The following is an 18,774-nucleotide window of genomic DNA, read 5'->3' on the forward strand; positions in this document are numbered from 1 at the left end:
AAACTGAAAAGACAGTTTATCAGATTGATTCTCCAGCACCTGTAAACATTCGTTGACGTGTAATTTCACACCAGGGTGAGATGGTCAGGATGACTGCGGGGGCTCGTCATTTCTTGCATTCTTGTCTGTTCAAGCTGCACTTTGTATTATAAGGCTTATGTGTCACTAAAACAAGTGATGGAAGTCACGATTTGACAGACTTAAACTGGAGACATTGTGCAAAAACCAAATGATGTAGGAAAATAAAACTTCATCAAAACATTTACTTGTTTTGTGTCGTCATTATCGACATTTTAATTTATAACATTTGGGTCTGTGTGTCATCCCTTCACTCAGTTATTTTATTTTATGCAAGAAACAAGGAAATGGTGAAAAGGATTTAAATGTAGTTTGATAGCAGCCAAACAGTACAAAACAGTCATATTTACAACTTTATTACAGTATTTGCAATATAATCAATAATATTGTGGTTATAAAATATTTTGTTTTTATGAAACACTTTCATACAAATATCTAAAAATATATGATGTATAAGAACTTTTTTTGCAGGTGTTGCAAAAAAAATTTGTTCCATCTTAAGAAATCATACCTGAGGACCCCTATAAAAGATTTTTAGCCAAAAGAAAAAAAAAATCTTAGATGCATTAAAAGCTGTTAAACTGGATCAACTAACACAGTATAAATCTATATAAGTCCATTTCAGCCAGTAAAAGATGAAAATGTAGTCTTGTTACCCTGTAAGTCATCAAAATAAGAAACTTATTCAAAAGGAAAATAAATAATTTCAAGATATAAAAATTCCCCATTATGTAAGAATAAGTAACTATTTTGAGCTATTACAGCATTATTTCAAGATAAATCATTATATTTAACATTTAAGAAAGATTCCCATTTTTTACAATGTGGATGTCATTATTTTAAGGTACTTAAACAAGATACATAATTTATTTATTTGGAGACATTTTCTCATTTTGAGGTATTTTCTCATTATTTCAAGAAGGTTTCTTATTAGAATGACTTACAGGACCCCTTTCTTTCATCACATAAGCAGAAATGGGTTTTTGAATAAAAAAGTCTAAAATGTCTTGGGGGTGTATTGGTAATGTTGAATATATTGTTTGAAATTATAGAAGAAATATTTCAGGACTTTCAGTTCAATCAAAGGCCAAGAGCTAAATCAAAAACCTAGTTTCCTAGTTTAGTAGGACACTGTGCAATGTAATATTGCATATTACCTACATTCACATGCTCAGACCTTTTATGTACAGTTATTAATATTATACACAATAAAAAAAAGTGCAAAATCAGCAAATTGGTTTTGGTGTTGAATGGGTAAAACACAAAAAGATATCCTGAAAATGTATGACACAGTGTTTAAGATGTGAAATGATCTTCAGTCTTTCCCTTTAGCCTTTTTTGGTGCTTTGTTGGATTTGTTGAGGATCTTCATGAGGTTTTTGGACATAAAGTACGGCTTCTGTTGAGATCCATCGTTACGCTCCAAGTCCTCCACTGTGAGAGTGAGAGCCAGATTGAAGGAAGTGATGAAACGGGCCATGTGTGCTCGTTTCTGGGTGTACTATTGTAGCATTCAATTTAAAAATGATCCATGAATGTAGCTTCTTAGCTTTAAATTGGCATGTTCAAATAAACTAAAAAAAACTTTGCATAAATAAAATTTACAAAAAACTAAAAAAAATATTTGAGTATGTTCTTCATGTTGGTGGTATTTCTGCGTCAGTAACATAAATGGTGCAGCCTTTTATTCATTTATAAGTTTATATAGTAAACTGTAAACTTGTACTCACAGAAACAGAGGAAGAGTGTATCGACAGCCATGTTGTACACACTGAAGAATCCGTGAGCTATGAGGTAGCTACCAACCACCACCGTCTACAAAAAACACAGAAACAAGACAAAACAAAGACAAGATTCAGAACAAACTTTGACTATGATCAAAAACAGAGAAGAACCATAGTTTTAACTTACAATAATTGGCATCCAGTAGTAGTTGAGGGCTTTACTGTGGAAAGTGCTTCCTGGTATCGATATTCGTCCAGAGAAGAAGAAGAAGGACAGCACACCTGCGGAGGGGGATTATATTTCAGTGTCTCCTCTCTTTCCTGATACATTCATGTAAATGCTTTTCAGGCTTCTCTGTATAACAACACACTTGATTTATCTTTTATATCTTCTTGATTATTTGGGTACAACACTGAAGAACAAAATATTTTAAAGCTGAATGTTATTCCAAATATATTGTAATCAGCCTTCAAAAGTACTTCAATCAAACCCATCGATATAAAAACAAAGTGAATGTATAATTAGCATTATTATTAGTAAAGTATTTAAAGATTTATCAATCTTTCAATGTCTGGTTTACTGTTCAACATGATGTAGAAATGGCAGTAAAAATTAGTCAAAAATGGTTTATTTGTGCACAAATTTGCTCTTTTCAAGATTTGTCGATAAGGCCTTTTGTCAATTTTGGGTCGTGATGGTTTGTCAAATAATGATGTCATCCTCACCCACTCCTCCGACCACCAGGAGCTTCCCAAAGAACAACAGCAGATCTGTCACTTTATCAAGCACCACAACCCTGAGGAGAAACACAACAACACTCTGTACTGAGCTGCTCAGACAAATGCAAATATATTCATGTTGTGAACAGGTCAGATAACATGTAGCCAGCCAGCACTGAAAACACTAAAACTCCTTCAAAATACGAAACAAGACTTCAGCACAAACCTCACTACGTTTCTCATGAGCAGCGAGAAAGCATTTTTGGCTGAGACACAGAAGTTTTTCCCATAAATGGCAATCTGTGGAGGAAAATTAAATAATCCATATTATACATATAATGATACAATATATTTTTTGTTACATTAAGAAGTTTTTTTTTTGAGTCAGAAGGAATAGTGTTTTTCTTAATTTAAGCAAAGCTATTTTTTCCCTTTTTATAGTACTTTTGTATCAGATGAGAGCTAGAAAAATGGTAATTATTACTTCATAGTAACTATTAAAAGAGGAGGGACTAATAACTTTGCAATAAAATGTTGTGCTCACCATGATGTAAGCGTTCCTGTTGAGGAACTTGATGAACTTCTCCAGACACCAGAGGCAGCACTTCATGCAGCACAATATGAAACGTGCACATGGATTCTGCGCCGCTGGAGACAAAAAGCCAAAACATGTATATAAGACGTTTGGAAAATAGAACTGGAGGCTACGTTAAGAAACATAAGAGATTGACAGAGAGAGCTGGATTTAATCTCAAACTGTCATGACCACATGTCTTTTATGACCAGTGAAAAACCACTTTGCTGTGATCATGTATATTTCAGCTAATCCCAGGAGTTTGTAAGGGTTTATTTATGTAGGAGGAGACCTATAAAGTAACACGTCACCCTTGTGTTATTCTGAAAAAACTCAAGATCATTGTGAAATTGTGTTTTGGTCAGTCACAATATTTGGCTTAAACATATCAGCTCTAAACCACTGAAATATGTCCTGGAATTCATATATTATACTTTTAAGACTAAAAGTTGCACCAAATAAAGTGCACTGTCAAGATAAAGACATGTATACTGAAGAACAAATTATTAAAAAAATAAACCAGGCAGATAATACATGCAGGATTTAATTCAGGCAAAGTAATTCCTCTATAAGTGCGTGGTGTTGCCTGTTTCTGCAGAGAGACAGCACTGGAAAAACACAAACACTAAGCAGATAAAGCTCATTCTAAAATGAGTGATTCTATAAGTTTGAATGTTGTGTTTACAACAGTAACAATTCCTGCATTGTATTCCTTTGAGGTAAAACAGAAAGTGAGATGAGGGTAGATCAGTATTACCTCTTGTTTTGTGGTCGATATACTCCAGAAGCATCCTCGCTATCTGCACCAGGGTGAGGATTAAAGCACCGAATGCCAAGGAGCCAACATGGTACCTGAAATGAAAAAAAATATTAATGTCTGGCCGCAATCTGCTTTCCCAAACTGTTATTTGTAGGTCTAATGTGCCCTCTAGGAGCCAGGGAGAGAACTGCAGTCAGGATTTAAGATTTTTTGCCATTTACACAGGTACAGGACAGTGATATACTCATAACTTTCAGGTTAAAGAAGAATTCTCTTCCTACATAATCCTCTGTGGGACATAATATAATCGTGTCACTAGAACTACAACAAAACAGAGTGAACAAAACCAAAAAGGCCCCCTTTAGGGCTGCAGGCATTTAGTATTTTGAGCTTTTTTGACAGGAATGTACACATTTATTGTCGCAGGAATCCAGCAGTTTATTAATCTACCTGAGTGCGCGGATAAAGCTAGCAGTCACAGGAAACATGGGGATGTCTTTTGGTTTGGTGAAGGCCCAGTAGTAGGAGGCAAAGGCACCGGCCATCGTACATTGCCCCAAGGCGATGACGAAGTTGACACACCAGAGGAAAGCCACAATGTTGTAGATCTGCAGGTTGAAGAGGTTCCTCTGGAAGAGACCCTCGTCGTTGTATTTGATGAAGATGCAGCTGGCTGAGGGGCATGAGTAATCTGAAGAATTGAAGTCCTGAGAGGACGAAAGAATGAATGAGTGTAAAGAGTGTGTCTGAGCATCAACAGTATGACTTTTTATCCCCCTCTTATATCACACATTGTCTCCGGTGATTTGGCAAGTTGTATTTACTTTTACTAGATAACTAGAAATTCAGTTTTTCAGGGGAAATATTTTTATGGTTGCACCCACTTACCTGAGGGTCACAGATGACACTGCCATTGATACTCTTACAGGCTTCTAAAGTGTTGTTAAGAGCCACGACTTTGTAGATTGGGTCTCCTGAAGTGGCCAAATATCTACATTTATCAGTTAAAGTGAAGAACAGATACATCTGGACTGTAGAATAGGGATGTCATGATACCAGAAACGTCATTATCAATACCAATACCAGTGAAATTTTGTGATTCTCAAGACAAAAGAAATAGAAAAAAAAGATGACAATAAATCTCTCTTCAATCTTCCTGACCTCCAGATACTATATAAAATACCCAGATGACAATAAACCCTGGCTGTCATCCAGAATTCATCGACTCTTGTTTACATCTGTAACTCTCGTTGGGTTTCAATCTTCCTGACCGCCAGAAGTCATCCAACTTTATCATACAGTCTCTTGTGGTCTGGAAGAATTTATCGAACCCTCATAACTCTTGTTTTTCAGGCACTTTTTCTCCTCTCTTTTTGTTACTCCTTTTTTTTCACCCAGTGTAGAGCGGAGAGAAAGTGGCAGTAATGACTTGGTAGCTTGCTTACTAGTTGATCTGTTTCAACAATGTAGGGCTAAAAAAAACAAGCATGCAGGCTGATATTCCAGCGTGGTGTTCTGTCCGGATTAAAGGGAAACTCTCCCTCCATGCTGCAGCGCATGAAGCTTGCATCATTGGCTAGACTTTAATCAGTAGGTGAGCAGTGGGAGCTCTGTGCGCCGCGGCTAGAAGGGTCACTGGGCATCCTCGGCTCCCTGCGGTACTGTAGAAAAATAATTACCACCAAGTTTTCTGAAATTTGGCATCAACCTGATACTTAAGAACCAGTACTTGTGACATCCCTACTGTAGAAGTGATAAAAAAATAAACATACATTTAACTTCAGTCTATAACTGCAGAAAGAGCACTGTATTATTAACAGCATAAATAATAAATAACATTAAAGGATACAAAGCAGTGGCACCCCAGTAAGCGACACACACCAGAATGAGGACAAAGGTGACCAGAGGGTACAGCAAAGAGGACATCATGTGACCGATTGCCCTGTGGAATATAAACACACACATTATGAGGTTAAGCAGACACCATATGCACTCTTTATGGAGAGATTTTTAAGAAATGAAGTATGAAAGTGATAAACCTTTAAATGTAATGCATGCATGAAACAAAACAAAATGACACAACACATATGCAGATAGCGGAACATGTTTATTAATGTTAAGTAAAAAAAAAAAAAAAAACATTTTCTTAAAAATTCTAACACTTTCAATGACCCATATCTATTTATGTCTATTTCCAATAACTTTTTTTCTCAGTTTCACAAACTTTACAGGATGTCAAGCACATGTGGGAGCCATTTAAACAAATGAATAGTAAGATATGGAACATTAGGTGCAATTACAGATGAGTAAACCCTGTGGACAGTTTCAATGTATAGCATCAGAACTCACTTGCTGGACTCCTGGATGAGGGCGATGGCTATGAGGATTCTGGTCCGCAGGAAGATGATGGTCAGGAGAATGATCGCCTCCGCCACAGATATGATAATCACTGAGGGGCAGGGGAGAGGAAAAGTGTGACAAGAGGGAAAAAAAGCATAGCTTAAGCATAACTCAAAAATCCAACATGGTCTGCACTTACAGTTGTGGCGGGAAATAACCAATAACTCAGGGTTATCTTTTATCAGAAGCATTTTATAATGTCATGAATCAGGTAGTGTTGTAAACATGTGACTCATGTGTATACCAATTATAGTTTTATTGCATTTATTTGTGGATGTGGATGTGATTTTGCATGTATTATGTCAGTGGTTATTTACATTTTACACCTCTCATTTCCTCTGTACTGGTACTTGACTGAATGAAATGTTCTGTGTCCAAACCTTACCAAGGAGCTTTAATTTCTAGCATTCATTTTTCTGGTCTTTCTTTCCAGTAGGTTTACTAATTAGGCAAGCATCTGTCACTCCAAAAATGGCACTAAGCCACCAGGAAAGCCAAAAGGATAAAAGTAATCCCCACACTGTGAGAAGAGTTTTGTGATGGTAATCAGACTCACAGAACGCCAGCCAGGTCTCTTGGACTTGCAGGTAAACTTTGAAGTTGGTGGTGAAACCAACATCAGTGATGGTTGCAGCGGCTTGCTTGAAGTTACTGTACTCCCAGTAACAGTGCCATATACCTGCAAGAGAAACAACAACAACTGAGAGGCCACTTGGAACATATAATCTCATCAAAATAAATAAAACTGCCCCTGTCGACTCCATGTTCCGAAAGTTAAACACAGGTCAAGCAACACTTTTTCAACAAGGAATCTGGATTTTTTAAAAGCACACATGCACACGTTATTTGTGGTGATGTGAAAATCTGCTGCAAAACAGCATTTCACTCATTATTTATTCAGTCTATATAATTGCACCCGCAGACGCTCTGTTCCAGATGTTCAAATGATCAAAGGAATGGATGAAATGGTACATATTAATGCTGCAGGTGAGAGTTTACCATATGCCCCAGCAGCCAGGACCCCTATGATGAGTACCCACACCATCACTGGAGCCGTGAATCTCAACAGCAACAGGAACAGCATACTGACCAGCATGGCTATTACCAGACCACTGAGAGGGGAGAACAAACAAGAGAGGAATGAAACAGTGAGGAATAAAGAAAACAAAACCAGAGAGGATTAAAAGATGAAAGGTCAATTACAGATCAAAAGCATACAGTATTCAATTGTAAAACATATGAGACATATAAAATGTTCCGTCACAGTAAAAATAACATTTTTATTTGAAAAACTCAGAGGAGTTTAGCACATTTGTTTTCTATGTATTTCTGCCAATAGGTGGCAGTGTCTGTGTGGTGTAGTTCTGCTAGACAACTCACAGGAGGATCCACGGCCATGACGACGCAAAATCCTCAAAGATTCGGACGCCTATCTCTCTGGCATTGAAGCCATTCACAATGTCCCTAATGGAGGACAAAAGCAGGACAAGTTGTGTTGGTGACAGTTCCCTTTTTAAACTGTAAAAATTAAAAGTAAAGGGTTTGGAAAAACTAATACAGAGAAGAATAAACCGGGAAAACTAACAAATGTGTTTCTACAACAAGCTTGAATACATTTCTCTAAAGCCTGTTAGAAGTTTCTACAAGTAATGCAGTGGTAAAGACTAAAAGGCTAAAAGACAGAAAGGACCTCAGTATTACAAGAGAGAGTGGATTTTTTTTGTATTTGTTGTAAGAGCAATATGCCTTAAAACTCTAACTATAAGTCCAAGAGAGTTTCACATAGGCTCGTCACGATAATTGTGTTATCAACTTATCAGGGTCAACAGAAATGATCATGGTCATGTCCATATATCGTACAATATTACCTGTTGTGTTGCTTGTGTACATAACAGTGTCACCCACATTTAAGCCTCATGGTGCTATAAAAACAGCAGGGTTTGCCCAACCATTATAAGACTTGGGTGCAATGTACAGTATTATGTCTGTTAATGAATGAATGACTCTCTATACCTGTGTCAAATTGTGAATATTAAAGCAATTGTTGTCAACAGAGTCCATTTTATTTATTTGTTGCATTATTTTATTATTATTATTATTATTATTATTATTATTATTATTATTATTAATGATAATAATAATAATCATAATAAATTTAGGATATATTCATATTGTTTTTACATTCAAAAGTCTGAATATTCTTAAGAATTACAGGTTTATTTATCTTTGAAAGGATGTCACGGCATTCTTTTGACGATAAATTATTGTTTTATCAGTGGCTTAAAATGACAATATTATTGTTTATCAGAATTATTTCTGGGACAATATATCGTCCAACAAATGTAGTTATCGTGACAGGCCTAGTTTCACAGAGCAACTACACTAAAAGGTCCACACAAAAACTCACGAAACCACTGACCCTGTGCTGGTGATGAGGAGGAGAAAGATACAATTATTAAGGTAGGTGTCTTCATATGTGCAGTTATCTGTGATTTCAGAGCATGTTCTAAAACAATGTTCATAGAATCAACATATAATGAGGTCAAAAACCGACTGTATCTTACCCAGTGCCGTTCTTGATTAAGTCGACTGTGCTATTGACTGAGATGGGTAAACCTGGAATACCGGAAAAGTATCCAGGTATCTCCCCCAGTTTTGTGACATCGGGCATACATCTCCCCAGAACTAACAGAAGATAAAAATTAAAACATCAGATAATTTATTACAAGATCTCTAATACACTTTGCATCATGAGACATCTTCTATTGAATATGCATGGAAATTAACAAAAAGTAGCAGAGTAGCTCCTGTTCAGTAGCAGTTACATCCAATCTAGCTGCATGAAAATCAAAACTGGCCGTTACTACAGTGCTCATGTATTGTCCCACTATACTTAATATTAATATAATGTATTGTATAGGGGCACTTTTCCTTACCAGCGATCGTGGGCATGCTGAAGAAAGGACACAGCTCCTGGTCCACAATGTTTTGAACAGACTGAGGGAAAAACATTTTTTGCAGGTTTAATTGCAGACCATCTGGAAGGCCAACATTTTTTCTTTACTTGAAAAATAAAAAAAAAATCCCATTTGGGAACTTTTATAGAACTGTTCAAAGTTTACACATGGTAACAAGCTGGGACTTACCAGTTCAGTAGTTTTAAGGTTAATGGATGGCACACAGAGGCTTTGATTGAAAACGTCTTTAGGCTTTTGGAAATATTCCTGTATTCCTACAGCCCAGAAGTCAGTGGGACAGCTTTCCACGCACACCTACAGGTAATGAAAAGAGGATGGTTTAGTCTAAGACACTGGAAAAGTACAGTTAACGGTCAAGAATAATTAGAAACAACAAAATCAAGAAGCCTTTAGTACCTGCGTGGTTGGACACTGAAAACCATTAAGAGCCGTTGCCATAACATTAACCGATGTGGCACATTTGAGAATGTCGAAGTAGAGCAGATGAGGTCGGCCTCTGCGAGTGAGAAGACAGAAAGAAAGTGTTGATTTTGTATCAATAAAATGCATATTCAGTACATCTTCATGTAAAAATGACATGAAAAGGCAAGAGAGAGATTGAATTACTGATTTTCTCCGATGCCACAGAACCATCCAGTTGAGTTTCTTGCATAAAGAACATGTCTTGGATCTCCAAAGAGCCAAGCTGGAAGAAAAACACACACACACACACACACACACACACACACACACACACACACACATACACACACACACACACACACACACACACACACACATTAGGACAGAGCCAATAACTGAAAAAATAAGGAAAAGTTAGTCACGCTCCATTTTGTCCATTTTATGTTTGGCATTGACAAATGGTACCACTGCATGTTTTAGTACCAAAACTGCCTTTCTTTTGTGTCTGTTTGGAAGGAACCTTAACCCTTTTTTAAAAGATTGCCTGTTTTTTGCTTTGTTTGGGGCAGGTTGTTCCATAACTTATTATTTTCATTTGACCACAAGATGGCACAAAATCTAGCAGGATGCACTTTCAAGTTTAGATAAACATCTCTCTTGTTCCTGTGTATTTTGTTTTGAATGTACTTATAAATTGCAGTGGACAAAAGCATATGCAAAATGAAGTCATTTAAATTACATGTAAGAGTATGACATGTAGTGTTTCTTCACCTGAGATAGATTCACACAGGCCACCCCTGTCTGTCATATATTGACTAGAATCATTTGTTACTAAAGAATAAATCCAGCCAATATGTATTGACACTGCCCAGTCATATATTTACAACAATTTAACCTCTGTTAACCAATGCTTTTGAACTGCCTCCATTGAAGGAAATAGCTGATTATTTGGGACACACTCAGCCGCTGACACACATAATACATATCCGACTTTTCTGTTTACTCTAGATAAAAGAGTGACCCGTGTGCTGGAATGAGTTTGATGACAGGGCAATAAAGAGGCGCTGACTGGATGTTAACGTGGAAATCAGCTGTTGGTGCGTCATAAAATTACTCAATATATACAATTTCGATTTAATTTTGATGATGAATCAAAGTATAGGGGTTGAGGATTACAACAGAGACATTCTGAGAAAGGGAGGAGATAAAAGTTTCTTTTTCAGATAGAAAAACAATTGGAATATTACCCCCCATTAACTGCATGGAATAATTGCAAGCTATAAAGAAATAGTAATCATGTACGACAAAAGCAGTGAATATAACATACAAACAGATTTACATTGACAGTGGTAGTGACTCTGACAAGCATCCAATGAAGGGCTTACGCAAGCCACAGTATAAGGTCAATGAGAAACCAGCAGTCATTGTCTGAGGTTTAAATGGAACAACCAAAATTTGAAACTCTGACAATTGTGACAGCTTTGTTTCTTTGCTGTAAAGAATCTATAGGGAAGCATTTGTTCCCCATATGTCCTATGTTCACCAGCTGAATATCCTTTGAATATGAGGCCTTTCAAAAGGTTTCATGTTCTTAGTTCCCATGTTTTTTTTCCCTAACTCAAATGTTCATTGTACGTTTTCCTCATGTTGAAATCACTCAGTTTATAGCGTATCGACGTTATACTCCTTCAAACCTACGCCGTCAAATTTGCAGGCTAGACAGTTTTCTTGACTTTAGACACTGATATCTCCACATTGACTGAATAGATTTTACCATTACCATTCAAACTGCATTTGAAACATCCATCTCCCTTCATTCTTTTGTATTTGCACTGTGAAGACATTTATTTGTTCATTAAATTAAATGATTAATAGTTTGGTCTATAAAATGTTTAAAAATAGTGAGAAATGTACAGTTTTTTGAAGTCCAAGGCAATGTCGGTCCAAAACTCAAATATGTTCAGTTAAATATAAATAGAATCACTTTTGCAAGAAAATGTATTTAGTGACAAGTTGAATATAAAACAGTTGGCAATTACTTTTCTGTCGATTGATTAATAGATTATTTGACTACCTTTTGCAGCTCTAATGAGGAACCTAGGGATGAAACCATCTATAGCACATACATCTTTACACTTATATACAAAACAAACAAAGTCAAATCTTAATCTAATGCTAGCTGTGCATATTGAATGGATAGAGTGGTGTCAATCTTACTGTCAGTCTAATCCACCTATCTGCAAAACTTTTTCCCCAAACTGTTTCTTGAACAAACCATTTACTTTCCCAGTGTCCAGAGAGGAGAGAGGGGAAAACAATGTCTGATTATGGTATCAGCCGGTATGGGGACAGACAGGGGGTGTGTTGGTGTCAGGTTACTCTCACCTAAAATCCCGACAACTATGTAGCCGAGGATGACTGCCATAAACAGGATACAGCAGATGATATCAGTGCACCCTCTGAGGAAGAAAAGGGAAACAGCAACAGGTTAAAGAGAGCAGGCTGAACTTCATGTTGAAGTTTGCCTTGGGGCTGACAAGTGTGATTTTATCAGTCAACAGAAACTCAGCAAACAACTAGTTGAGGATTTAGAGATGTATGGAGTTAGTGGGAAGCAGCACACGGATTTACCTTTTTTTTATGGTTCCACTGAATGTCGGGTCGAATTGAGCAGGTTCTCCTGGGAAAAGAAAACAGCATTAGGCAGCTTTTAATAGAAAGTAAATTAATGACTGTAACAGCTTTATCATGCAACATTAATCACCAACTTCTGTGTTTGGTTTAAGACAGATTAGTACAGACACATTAGTTTATTGTTTGCTTCTATATTGGCACTTAACCTGCAATTCCACCTCAAGGAAAAGGTACTGCTGATTAAATCTGAGTGCTGTACTTGTGGAAATATCAAGTTCAAGTTCTTTTATTTATCATATGGACAAATATCACAGAAAAGCTGCTGTTGAATCTCTCAGGCTCCCTACAACAATGTTCATAAAATATGGATAGGGAAAAAAAGGATCACACAAATAGGATTTTTGTGTATTTTATATTTTGTGTGTACATATATATATATATATATATATATATATAAACACACACATACACAAAGATATGTAAACAGTTGTTAAACAGCAAGTTTTTCTACAGGTAAACAAGTAGAGTGCCGGGTACCAAGTGATATGTTGAATAAATAACTATATGAGGAAGTTAGTTTGAATAAAAAGGCTCTTTGTGGGAATGCTCATTTTCTTAAAGTTAATGGATTACATTTCAAGCCAATGAGGAAATGCTTTTTGAGACAAGAGAAGAAATCTTATAGTTTTATGGGGCAGTAGCTCACAGGTACTTTACAATAAAATGAGGTGGCAGGTATTACAGGAAAGAAATGTCTCATGGTTGTTTCCTGGAACAGAGAGAGCTGCCAACAAGAACAAACAATGAAATCCACTGGGTGTTGTTTATCTCACAGAACAAGCTGCTTTCTATATGAACTTAAGAATAGTTTGTTCACGTTAGTGCATTCATGTGCTGAGAGACTAAAGAGAAAGTGATCTAAGATGGGGCACAGCGCTGACACTAAGCTCACGCTTATTTGAATAGAATTTGAATTCAAAGCTTTCCAAAGGAGATTCACAGACTTAAAATTATTTTAATGGTTAAAATTAACAATCTAAAATCTTGCTTGAGGAGATCCAAACCTAAAACACTCTTATAATAAGACTTAAATCGGCAAGCCTCGTTAAGCCTTTATCCAGTCTGGCAGGAAAAACACAACAGACTGCTCAGAGTATGTGGTCATAGGAGGAGCATACATCTGACACTGTTTGGCAGGTAAAGCAACTGCATGCAACCACAAAGGAGAATCTGAAGAATCTTTTGTGCTCCTAAACCTTACTAGAAACTGAGAACAGTAGAAGTTAAGAATGAAGAGCCTGAACGAGCAATGTCATAAAAAAAAGTGTGCAGGTGTTCTTTTGGTTATGTTTGGGAATTCTATCTGATACATGCAAATATTAATGCACCTTCCTAATTCAATTGTTCCTCAGGGAATGACATTTTGCCAGCCAGCTCACCATAATAATTTTATCACAGCACCGAGTGCCAAAATACCTCCTCTGTAATTTGAATAGGAGTGGATAGAGTCTGTGTCAACACTGCGAGTGCACTCTCGCATCAGGACTTCTGAGTAGGATGCAAATATTCAAACAGGATGCAATAAGTTGATAACTTTTTTTTCCATTCGGCTCTAAGACTATAGTCTAGTAAACAAATACCAAAAGACTAAACAAACATATTCAGAAGGAGGCTTTAACAAAGTTTCATACAGAGGCCAAGACATATAAAAACATCCATGGAGCAGTGATACATCCATCCATTTTTATCTGCTTAGTCGGGGCCAGATCAAAGGGGCAGCAGACTAAACAAGGGATCCCTGATGTCCCTCTCTCCAGCCACAACGTCCAGCTGCTTTTGAGGGACCCTGGGGTGCTCCCAGGCCAGGCGAGAGATATAATCCTTGCACCGTGCTCTGGGTCTTCCACAGGGCCTTCTACCAGTTGGACGTGCCTGGAAAACCTCTAACGGGAGCCGACCGGGCTAACGGGAGACGCCCAGTGAAACTAAAATTCTTCATCTTAGATAAGAAGGGCTCACCTCTAAACAAACTCCTATAATACAGTAATATCAGATATCGATCAACAGATGAGTGATTTCATGTATTCTGTCTTTGGAAAAAAAAAATATTCCTTGAGAGGCTCAGCAGCCATTTAAAAAAAAAAAAAAGATGGCAACCTCTCATCACATATGTGAGTACTCTCACCTCTCTGGACCCCAACTGAGTCGATTTGATGCATCCAATTTTCATTTATTTTATTAAGGGTTTTTTTTTTTTGAGCACACCAAGCATTCTGTGTTTATTTATGTGTTGCTATTGTTTGTATAATTGTTAATGTTTCTGTTTCTCTGCTCTTTTGCCTCCCTTTATATTATGTTTTTTTATTGTGTTGTATTTATTTCTTTATTTATTTCTCTATTTTTGTGGGTTGTCTTTTTTGTGGTTCTTCGTTCTAATGAACCGTTTAAAAAACAAAAATGCGTGGAACAGCTGTGGAATAACTTATGTCTTGTATTGATGCTTATGAATGCTGATTTCCAATAAAAAATATTATAAAAAATAAAAAAAAGATATGGATCAACAAACAACTGTGTGAATGACAGCAGCACAAAGAGTCCACACATCAGCCTCCACATCAACAGTTCTGTCCTCATCAGCTGTATCCTAAACCTACTTTTGTTGAAAAGTAGAAAAATGATTCGGGCAGTGATACAATTTTCTTTTCAACAAAGGAACCTGTTCATCGGCCCCTTGTAAAGCAACGAGTGTCAGATTTCTGCTGTGCTAAGATACTGCTGTTTGTTAAATGACAACATAGAAAATGGCTTACTGTAACTATGCGTGAGACAAAGGCCTTTTTAGTTTTTATGCCTTCGTAAAAATCTGGAGGAAAGCTATAAACCTGTAAACCTTGAACCCCAGACAGGCTAGCTGTAAGACAATAAATGTGAGGGTCATCACTTGACCTTGTGTCTCTAATTTCATGGCAATGTGCGCAAGTTAAAGTGATTCAGGGTAGCAAATTAAGATATGTATCAAAGAAATGGGTCACTTGACTGAAAGGATTGTAATAGATACTGTAAAGACTGTGGGATATATTGTACAAACCTCACCCTTTTCTCTATTTTAATGTGAAAAGCAATGACAAGATAAATTGGTTACCTGGAGTATACAAATGACTATCCAGGGGGAAAATAAATAAATAAAGACTAATCGTCATAAAGCAGTTATAAATATGAGATTAGGGGGTGTATTCGTTTGAAAGTGTGACTGATCTGATTGTTGAAACTATTATGTGACTCCTGAATACCTTTATGGTTAAACATGTCAAAGCCATGACAGCAACAGAAAGGACTTGTTATCTTTATACAAATATTCAACGAGCAAATAGAGAGTGGGGGTGCAACTAATGATTATCATTCATCATTCTTTTAGCCATAAAAGGTCAGAAAAAAGTGACAAATTTATCAAAAAAGAATACAATCCTGATTTGAAAAAAGTCAGGACACTGTGTAAAATTTATATGAAAACAGAATGCATCAAATTCACAATTCAGAGTGTATATTTACCAAAACAAGTGCATCGGAGAGTCTTTGTGCAGTTTCTAATAGAATATATGCCCAAAAGTTTTAGACAACATCTCAAGTTTTTTGGAATTGGGGTTGTAGATTGTTTTTCCAAAAAATGTGCAATCATATTTTTGTTTTTGTTAGCTGATAAAAATGTAAAAAAACGTGTTAAATGGCAATTCTATTGTCTCATATCGGTTGTAGGCCCCTGAATCAAAATTAAATTGTGAAATATATCAGTATTGTTATCAGCAAATATTGTTGTCCAAATAACTGATCAAATACTGTTTCAGTTTATTGGCATTTATGACAGAGAAAAGCTTCAATTCCTCATATTTGTGCAGCTGGAACCAGCAAATCTTTGGTGGTCTTGTTCAACGAATGACACTTTGTTATTAATTGTTAACCACTAATCACTCACCAAATAGTGATTAAGTGTTTCAGCTCTAATGGAGAGAGTTGCTGAATCCATCGAAATTCAGTAGATGTCTGTTTAATATTCAAACAGAGTTCCAAAATAAGGCATCCATTAGACAGCTGGCAACTGATATATATCTTTAATTCTCACTAATCCAACCTAATATTAAATGCTTTACTGGAAAAATATGATTTTTCTGTATGATGAACCCTACACCACTTTCAAAACCACCACTTTGGTTTTTTAACTCTACATTAGCTACATTAACTTGCTTTTGATTAAAAATCAGACCCAGTTCTTTTCCCCTTGTTGCCTCAAGCAGCTTTAACAAACTTTCTGGTCAATGATTTGCAGCAACAACCCCCTCGCAAGTCACTTATTTCCCAACACCGAGTGTCTTCACATCCTTAACAGAAAAACAGGTTGAATTTGAAATATGTAACTCCTCCAAACAAGACAAAACCAAGACATATTGTACAACAAACTGACCTAATCTAATTGGGCAACAACACACAGTCTGAATTAGGAAGTCTCGTTGTATTTAACATTCAAATTAATTTCTACTTCCTCATGAACGCATGCACGACAGTAGAGAAGGCCTTTGAGAGCAGAGGTTCAGTTGTCACGAGGATTAGTAGACTGGAAGCTCCGACACTTGAGGTCATCTCTTCTGTCATCGTCTTATTCTCTGGAGTTTTCATAAGTTATTTGAGGAGACATGGATATTTACCTCCAGGGAGGGTTTGTTTACTGTAGCCTTTGCAAAAACTCCCAGACTGTCAATAGACGTGAGACTCAATACATCAAATACCACAAAGAGTAAACAGGGATGCAAATGGAGATCTGCTGTAATGCAACATAACAGAAGGCTGAAAATCAAGTCGTCACAGGTAGAAATACTTCAGCAGATATTCCAACTTTCTCTTATGTGTCTTGTACGATACTGTAGTTCTCTTTCAATCCGTCTTTATCATCAGCCGTTCAAAGATTCCGATGTGCAAGAACAATATTAGAGCTGAAACAATTAGTTAATCAGCAGAAAACTAACCAGCAACTACTGTGATAATCGGATATTAATATAATTGAATCACTTAAAGTTTTAAGCAAAAATAAGTGAGGATTCCCTACCCAATTCATATGATTGTAAATTGAATATCTTTGGCTTTTGGACTTTCGGTCAGACAAAACAAACAATCAGTAAAAAAGTAAGTAGAGAAACAATAAATTGATTAGCTGATGACAGATAATGAAACAGCAACAAACTAATTTGTTGATTCAATTATTAAATACGTTTTTTTTTTACACTTTTTACATAACTAATTCTAATTTCAATTTTAAATAACTAATTCTAAAAAATAATCTGAATATTTTGAATTTTGGACTGTTTGGACAAAAGATGTTACCTTAAATTCTATAAAGCAAGGATGGACTTTGCTTCACTAATTTCAAAAAATAAAACTTGCTGATGAACTGATAATAAGAATAATAATTAGCTGCAGCCCCAGAATCTATAATTATAGTCAAAGACATCTGTCACTGCCATTGGCTTCTCTTGGATTTTACTTAAATAAAATTGCAATTTTCTTGTCAAATTAAACACCAGAAACATGGTTAATGCTTCAGATTTACTTCAGAACACCAACTGACAACTTCATTTCCAGCTTGACATCCCATTACAAAGATAAACAACTAAACAGACATTCCTTACATGGTGGTCAACGTGACTGACTGGCTGCTACCACAAGCCTTTACTTATTAACATACTAATTATAAAACCATATATCAAATATTTGTTTTGTTTTTTCGCGAACTCAACGCTTCAAGTTGTTTGTTTTTTTTTAGCATTTCTTCCTCTGTAGGTCAAGGTCTGGGATGTTTTGGCTCAGCTATAATTATATTATGACATAATTGCACGAGTAATGCGTAAACTATTAAACCATGTTTGTGGAGGACTATTTTGGGTCTCAGATACACACGTAACTCACAAACCTCAGTAGACAAGCCTACATTTAGATATCGTCACACTGTTAAAATAATCGCCTAAATCATTTTTTGTGAAGTTTTTAGTTTTCCTGCAAAACTTGAAAAAAATACTTGGGTGATTATTTTAACAGGGTGAGGAAATGAAACGTTAATCGTATTTAAAAAAAAAAAAACATTTGGTAGAATCACACAGAATTTTAGACAAACTTTTCCAGCAAAACAAATTAAGAACTCAGCATGAGAAACAAAATATAAGCTAAATGTAGTTGTTTAGCTAACAGTATGTACAGATATTTTAACTGTGAACTCTCTGAGGTAACGGAAGATATGAACTCACCATACTCGGACTCCGACTCCTTTTTGCTCTGTTTTTGACCCATTCTCCACCTCAACCTCCACCCTTTTCTTCTTTAACCTCTTAAACACAACTTCAGCTGCTTGAATCAACAGTAAAACTTTCTTTAAAAGAGGTAAAATCGCGTCTAAAACGAGCCCCGCGGTGTCTGAGCGGACCAGGTAACTAAGTGAGGAAATCTTTTCTTCCTTGTAACTAG

General features: G+C 36.3%; 1 protein-coding gene across 1 annotated transcript; it reads right to left on the reverse strand.

Moving 5' to 3' along the window:
* Nucleotides 1-546: 546 nt before the first annotated feature.
* Nucleotides 547-18,733, reverse strand: slc44a4 (solute carrier family 44 member 4). Its single transcript, XM_059349584.1, has 22 exons — nucleotides 18,558-18,733; nucleotides 12,268-12,316; nucleotides 12,022-12,095; nucleotides 9,841-9,919; nucleotides 9,631-9,730; nucleotides 9,403-9,528; nucleotides 9,193-9,253; nucleotides 8,821-8,941; nucleotides 7,637-7,720; nucleotides 7,256-7,368; nucleotides 6,813-6,935; nucleotides 6,206-6,305; nucleotides 5,706-5,798; nucleotides 4,745-4,847; nucleotides 4,307-4,563; nucleotides 3,854-3,948; nucleotides 3,067-3,170; nucleotides 2,749-2,822; nucleotides 2,529-2,599; nucleotides 1,990-2,084; nucleotides 1,809-1,893; nucleotides 547-1,512 (listed from the first exon to the last, which is right to left on the reverse strand). Exons 1-22 carry the CDS (start codon nucleotides 18,598-18,600, stop codon nucleotides 1,394-1,396), a joined length of 2,169 nt encoding a protein of 722 aa, XP_059205567.1. The 5' UTR covers nucleotides 18,601-18,733; the 3' UTR covers nucleotides 547-1,393.
* Nucleotides 18,734-18,774: the final 41 nt, after the last annotated feature.

The sequence above is a fragment of the Centropristis striata genome, chromosome 14, assembly GCF_030273125.1.
Source record: "Centropristis striata isolate RG_2023a ecotype Rhode Island chromosome 14, C.striata_1.0, whole genome shotgun sequence".
Lineage (NCBI taxonomy): Eukaryota > Metazoa > Chordata > Actinopteri > Perciformes > Serranidae > Centropristis > Centropristis striata.

Coding starts and splice junctions, on each gene's coding strand:
- slc44a4 (XM_059349584.1), bottom strand. CDS start 18,600: ATGGGTCAAAAACAGAGCAAAAAGGAGTCGGAGTCCGAGTATG. Junction 9,920..12,021: donor CATAGTTGTCGGGATTTTAG/GTGAGAGTAACC, acceptor TTTTTCTTCCAG/CTTGGCTCTTTGGAGATCCA. Junction 9,254..9,402: donor ACCTTAAAACTACTGAACTG/GTAAGTCCCAGC, acceptor TTTTTCCCTCAG/TCTGTTCAAAACATTGTGGA.